The following is a 7034-nucleotide window of genomic DNA, read 5'->3' on the forward strand; positions in this document are numbered from 1 at the left end:
GATCACTTGATCCCTCTCGGTAAATCTTCTACGCTTTGTGAGTTGATCAAGTTGATTCACTCTTGACTTAGTCTTGATCAACCAACTCTCTTCATTTGGATGATGTCTTGAAGATATACATGAATGATCACACAATCTTCTTCTCCAAGACATGCTTGCAATAAGCCCAACTCTCACATGACCAATCTTTGGATAATTCCTTAATAACACCTTGGTCACCACATAAACTCCTTGAAACCAACACATGAACTTCAAGAAATGCCTATGGACAAATCCTTCAAATATACTCAAGGCAACCATTAGTCCATAGATATTGTCATCAATTACCAAAACCAAACATGGGGCACCGCATGTTCTTTCAGGCGACAAAGCGAATTTACCTTGATTTTCTATAATAAAAATTCATTTAGTTTTGTTCCCTCTTTTTTGAAAATTTCTCTTTTTTATTTTCATAGATTTCAAAAATTCTAGCTTTTTGAAAATATTTAATATTTCTAAAATACATGCACATTTCAAATAAATGATATTTTGAAAGTAGTTAACATTTTTTAAAATATGTAATTTTTTCAAAAATGTTGCTAAAAAAGAATGAAGAAAGTGCGTTTTGACCTGGACACCAGGTGTGAACCCTTCTTCCCCCTATCTCACGCCAGAGGTCATTGAGCCATAGCAGTGTGATCTGCTTCGCCCGCGAGCCTGCGTGTGCTCCGGCGTCGTTCGTACGATCCATCACCGTCACCTCTCCATTTGGCCTTTTGTGTTCAGTAATTTTATTCAAACAGCCCTGTCGATCACCTTTTCTTATTCTGGACTGGTGCCTTGCACGTTATTCCGTCCAAGTAGTACGTACAAGAAAACGTGGTTCAAAATCGCGAACATCGTCGCCGTTGATTCGAAGCCGAGAGCCGAACGCATTCACATGCGTTCATCCATCCATGTGCCCGACAAGCCACGTACGAGCATAAACAATACGGGGAGTGTCAGATTGATTTCACACTACGAGTCCCCTCGTATATAAGCCAACCCATCCGAGCCCAAGCTCAGATCATCACACACACAAGCAAAAACACAAGGCATACACAGAAGCAATAGGGATTGCTCCACAAATGGCTAGCAGATCATCATCCCTGCTGCAACTGCTGGTACTGGCAGTAGCGGCGACGCAGTTCCTTGGGTCGGAAGCCGGTGGCATTTCCATCTACTGGGGCCAGAATGGTGGCGAGGGCACGCTGGCGGAGACCTGCGCTACCGGGAACTACAAATTTGTCAACCTCGCCTTCCTCGCCGCATTTGGCAATGGCCAGCCGCCGGTCCTCAACCTGGCAGGCCACTGCGACCCGACCAACGGCGGCAGCACGAACCTAAGCTCCGACATCAAGTCATGCCAGAGTAGCGGTGTCAAGGTCATTCTCTCGATCGGTGGCGGGGCAGGCAGCTACTAGCTTTCCTCAACCCAGGATGCCAAGAATGTCGCAACGTACCTGTGGAATAACTTCTTAGGAGGTAAGTCACCTTCGCGGCCTCTCGGCGATGCAGTCCTCGACGGCATCGACTTCGATATTGAGGGCGGCACACCCCTGCACTGGGACGATCTTGCAAGATTCCTGAAGGGGTACAGCAACTCCGGGAGGAGGGTGTACCTGACTGCCGCGCCGCAGTGCCCTTTCCCGGATGCTTGGGTGGGTGGCGCCCTAAACACTGGTCTCTTTGACTATGTGTGGGTGCAGTTCTACAACAACGCTCCTTGCCAGTACACTTCAGGCAGCACTTCCAATCTAGTTGACGCATGGAAGAAATGGTTGACGGTTCCTGCAAAGCAGATCTTCCTTGGCCTCCCGGCATCACCTCAGGCTGCGGGGAGCGGGTTCATCCCAGCTGATGATCTAAAATCAGATGTTCTCCCATTGATCAAGAGCACGGGAAAATATGGAGGGATCATGCTATGGTCCAAATACTATGATGACCAGGATGGCTACAACTCTTCGGTGAAGAGTGATGTTTGAGAGGGTTACCTTACCTTTGATTTGTGAGATACATGTGTGCTGTTTCATTGTGATGTGTGAGGGGAACCGAGGATTCATGCATTTCCATTGTTATTTGTAAGTAATTATGTGTCTCTTGATTATTGTATATAATATAAATAATTTATACTTGGAGCATCTCTTGGATCTTCATTCCAAACAAGGAAACCTGAACCCATGATTATTTGTTCAACATGACAGAGTTTGATATTATTATTAGTTTCATTACATTTAATTCCATTGATTGCACAAAGGAGCATTATGCAACTTTGGCACTGTTTGGTCCATAAGTCCTAGGACTTTTTCTAGTCCCAACTAAAAAGTCCCTAGTCCCTAAAAAGTCCCTCCCTGTTTGTTTTCAGAGCTAAAAAGTCCCTAGTCCCTCCCTAGAGGTTATTAAATGACCATGTTACCCCTAGTATATAGAAAAATAATAACCAAACAACACCATGGGGCGGCGGGCCAATGGGTGCAGGGAGGGGCATTGTTGGAAAAGTCCCAAAAAGTCCCAAAAAAGGCTCTTCTTGAGAGTCTTCTTCATTTAGTCCCAAAAAGCAACTTTTAGTCCCTAGTAGTCCCTCCTGTTTGGTTAAAAAGTCTCTAGAAGGGACTTCTTCTAGTCCCTACACCAAAAAGTCCCTGGAAACAAACACCCCCTTTGTTTCATGTGTCTTATCCACCTGGCTAGATCCACAGATAAATATTTCATTATCGATACTACACCGCCTCCCCCCGCCCCCCCCCCCCCCCACCCCGCGCGCGCGCGGAAATAATACCTTTGCATAGCTGCTTAGAACAATCCCGTGAATAGTGTAGAGTATGGTGCATCTAGAATTTTGAAAGTATGCATAATACTATGCATGACGGTCGGTTACTGATGGTGAGATTTGTTCACCTTCTTCTGCTCTAGTTTCCACTAGTTAACTTTGTGGAACGAACTACTAAAGTTGGGAATGCCAATCTTACATATGTGTCAAGGGCATGACACCATGAACATATACCAGTTAAAACTTCTATTAAGGATATCAGTTAGCACATACATATGTATTTGAGCAAGTCTTGTGAGACCCTAGGCACCCATTCGTCGACAAGGTGTGCCCTGTGTACCCGGTTCGACGATGGTTCAACACTATTCACTAACAAGCATCAATTATATTTGTGGCAAAGTAAAAAGAGTTTCTAAAATCTATTTCTTGTACATAAAAAATTATGACAAATGGTTTTGAGTTTCATAATTGGCAAGTCACTTCCCAAAACTCCAAGAAAATTCCAGTGAATCAAAATACCTATTATTGGGCTTAGGAAATATAATTTTCACCCAAATTTAATTATGTAAGTTTATTTATTTGAAATCAATTTTATTTAAGACAACAAATCCCTAAAACTATTTTTAGGGGAATACCCATAAAATCCAAATAATTCCAACATTTACTAAATCCCTAAAAATCACCAAAGACATATTACCCCCCAACCCCTCCTTTGGTAAATTAATACATTATGTAGGATTTTTTAAAATGAAACGGCAATATAACTGTTTCAAATTGTGTAAACGTTTCCCAACCAATTTTTGTGTTTTGGATAGTCACGGGACCCCCCTCTTTTTATAATGTTCTTAAATAAGGCTTTGAAAAATTCAAATTAATCCTGAGGAAATTTAATTTCTTTAGAAAATCCAACCAAAAAGAAGGAAAACAACAAATATTCCTTTATTTGTTAATTTTTATTTAACATTAAACTTGGATTTTTTTTTATGTTACATCAATGAAACCGAGGGGGTTCAACCTAAATTGAACCCAATGTGTTTCCAGTTCATGAAATGTGAGGGAAAATAACTCTGGCCAAAGTCTACTTTGTACAAGAGCATAGCTGTAATGGTCCAAAATACTATGGTGAAACACAAGGAAAATCCAAATTTTACTGCGATGTTCTGGTTGGGCTGCCTATCTAATTTTTCTCATTTTATTGCTTACACTACACCACATGTGTGGTTACATGTCTCTGTGTCTTCTTTAGTGATTTTAATTAACTTGGGTGGGTGTTGTCATATATGGAGTTTAACAAATAGCATTGATATTTGTAGAGTAGGATATTACTTCATAGTGTTTATCAAATACGTTTTTTTAACTCAGATGTTGCCGGATAGAGAAGTCTACAGAGTATGAGATGTTGAAAATTAATGTATCCTCTAGTCTCTTTCTTCCATCCATATACCTTCTATGTTTTTTGGAGTTTGATAATCAGTCACGACAAACATGTGCTCTACAAATTGTCCTGACAATAAGTGGTAAGAGCATGTTAGGGAATTTACAACCCAAATCAAAGCGAACAATTCAGATGCTTGATGGTGGATTGCCTCCATCAGTTTAATGACTTGTAAACTATGTGTTACAGAACCATGAGATTCCAAGTAATTATTTGAAAAAAAAAATCAATAGAACTTGAACATTCAATAATCTAAGGTCGTCCATAAATTTTGGTTGGGAGGATGAAACAAAGCAAGATTGTACCTGAGCCCAAGCGGTTCTTCAGATACGATCCTATTTGTAACGAGCTCAAGGGCTGGCCATGCCCTGTCAAACATAGTGGCGTTACGATGCTTTCACAGTTCCCACATTACCAGCAAGAAGATGGTATGGATGTCCTTCCTAGCCTTAGCGTTGAAACCAATTTTGTCGAGAAGCCAAAGTTTCCAGCGTGTCAAAATGGTTAGGTGCCCACTCCAGCTTCCCCAGGGCAGCACAAACCTGCACCCAAGCTGTCCTAGCAAACACGCAAGTCAAGAGAATCTGATTGATTGTTTCCTCTTGCCGTTGGAGAATGGGCAAGTCTCCTGGTGGGATAGTCCTCTCCTTGCCACATGTTCCCTAACGCAATCCAGGCGAGATCACAAAAGTTTAAGGCAAACAAGTGATGAAGCAACCAAAACATCTTCATCGGAACACTTTCTTTGAATCAATTTTATTTAGTGTCATGTCCCTCCAATTCAACCAAACATCAAATGAGTACATGTTTTGCGATACCATATGTTTTATGTTCGTTCTGACACATTGTGATACCATATGGTTCCTCTCACCAAACACTCAACTACTTCCTCTGTTCCCAAATATAACGCTCTTTAGAGATTCTAATATGGACTACATATGAAGCAAAATGAGTGAATCTACAATCTAAATTATGTTTATATGTAGTCCGTATTAAAATATCTAAAAAGTCGGAGGGAATAGAACCGTACCTCTTCATTCAATTAATTCCAACCTTTCAGAGCGGTTCAATTTCATTATAGTACTTGAAAATAGTACTTGAAAATGAACTCACGGAGCTCTGCCAACTGAGACCAAAGTACACTTTTTTCCTTCCGATTTATTTTATATTTTATTTTTATCGCCGTCCTTAACGTGCCGGGACGTTGAGCGGCTTCCCCACGGAGAACCTGCCGTCCACCATGAGATTATGCCCGGTGATGTACCTGGCATCGTCGGACACCAGGAACACCGCCGCCCTCGCAACGTCCTCCACGCACAGCACCACGCCGCCGCCCATCTTGTTGATGTCCTCATTGAACAGCCGCCTGATCAACTCTTCGTCGTCCGCGCCCCCCGGCGGAAGCCTCAGCATCTCCCTCACGGAGCGCGCCCCCATGGGCATCGCGATGGCATACGGGGAGATGGCGTTCACCCTCACACCGCGCGCCGTCAGCTCGGCCGCCGCGGACCACACCATGCCGACGACGGCCGTCTTAAGACGCTATATGCGTGGGGGCCGGACCCGCCCAGCGCGCCCGCCGTGCTGGACGTCAGTGGCGGAGCTAGACAACATCTGCTGGGGGGGGCTAAAAAAGTTCTCATCTATCCCTCACAATATTTTTTCTTCACAAGTTGGTTCAATGTTTGGGGGGGGGGGGGCACAGCCCCCAGGTGTTGGGAAAAGTTGCATGGAAAACAAAAAAAATTCTACGCACACGCAAGATCTATCAAGGAGATGCATAGCAACGAGAGGGGAGAGTGTGTCTACGTACCTTCGTAGACCGTAAGCGGAAGCGTTTAGTAACGCGGTTGATGTAGTCGAACTTCTTCGCGATCCAACCGATTGAGTACCGGACGTACGACACCTCCGCGTTCAGCACACGTTCAGTTCGGCGACGTCCTCACCTTCTTGATCCAACAAGATGGCGAAGTAGTGGATGAGTTCCGACAGCATGGTGACGGTGATGGTGATGGTATCTCCGCAGGGCTTCGCCTAAGCACTACGAAAATATGACTGAGGGACAAAACTGTGGAGAGGGACGCCGCACACGGCTAAGAGATTGTCGTGGTTATATGTGGCGCCCCCCTCCCACATATATCTCTATTCCTAAAGTCTCAGTTGATACGCCGGTACCCGTGTGTTTTTTTCGCCTCACCTCCCACCACCCTCTCTCACTTGATTTTGTTTCCTCCCTTTGAAAAACCAAACCCCACTAAAAACCTAGGCCTTCTCTTTTTCAATTAATATTTACTCCTAGAAAAGGGAGGCGCGTTGATTTGGCTGCCAAAAAAGGAATCACATTGATTTGACTATCAAAAATAAAGAATCGCCTTGATTAGACTTTCAAAAACAAGCACGTGTTGATTTGGCTATCAAAAATAAAGAATCACCTTGATTTGGCTTCCAAAAATAAGAACGTGCCTTGATTTGGCTTCCAAAAATAGGAGGCTCCTGTGACCACGCCGCCCCTCGGAACCTCAGCTGACGACGCTGTGTCGTGTGCTCCGCTGCGCCTGAAGGGAGCACGCCACGCCTACAAGGGCCATGCCGTACTCCCTGCCACGCGGACGTCTTGAGGGAGCAAGCTTCGACTGCTGCGGCGGCCGCGGTGGCAACACCATCACCTGGTACGTCTTCCTGCCACAAGCCGGCTGCTGACCTTAGCCTACTTCTATCCGTGTCCTCCGTATCCACTGCTGAACATGGTATGACTCTTTGGAGTTTGCACATCACGTTCTTAGACAATGCGCGGAGTTGGTTCGCACGCTA

General features: G+C 44.2%; 1 protein-coding gene and 1 pseudogene across 1 annotated transcript; one reads left to right on the forward strand and one right to left on the reverse strand.

The window, feature by feature from the left end:
• Positions 1-1106: 1106 nt before the first annotated feature.
• LOC109755026 (hevamine-A-like) lies at positions 1107-2003 on the forward strand (annotated as a pseudogene).
• Positions 2004-5328: 3325 nt separating this feature from the next.
• On the reverse strand, positions 5329-5741 carry LOC109755028 ((+)-borneol dehydrogenase 2-like). The gene has a single exon (XM_020313911.3). The coding sequence runs from the start codon at positions 5739-5741 to the stop codon at positions 5412-5414; it is 330 nt and encodes a 109-aa protein (XP_020169500.2). The 3' UTR covers positions 5329-5411.
• Positions 5742-7034: the final 1293 nt, after the last annotated feature.

Source organism: Aegilops tauschii, chromosome 7, assembly GCF_002575655.3.
Source record: "Aegilops tauschii subsp. strangulata cultivar AL8/78 chromosome 7, Aet v6.0, whole genome shotgun sequence".
Lineage (NCBI taxonomy): Eukaryota > Viridiplantae > Streptophyta > Magnoliopsida > Poales > Poaceae > Aegilops > Aegilops tauschii.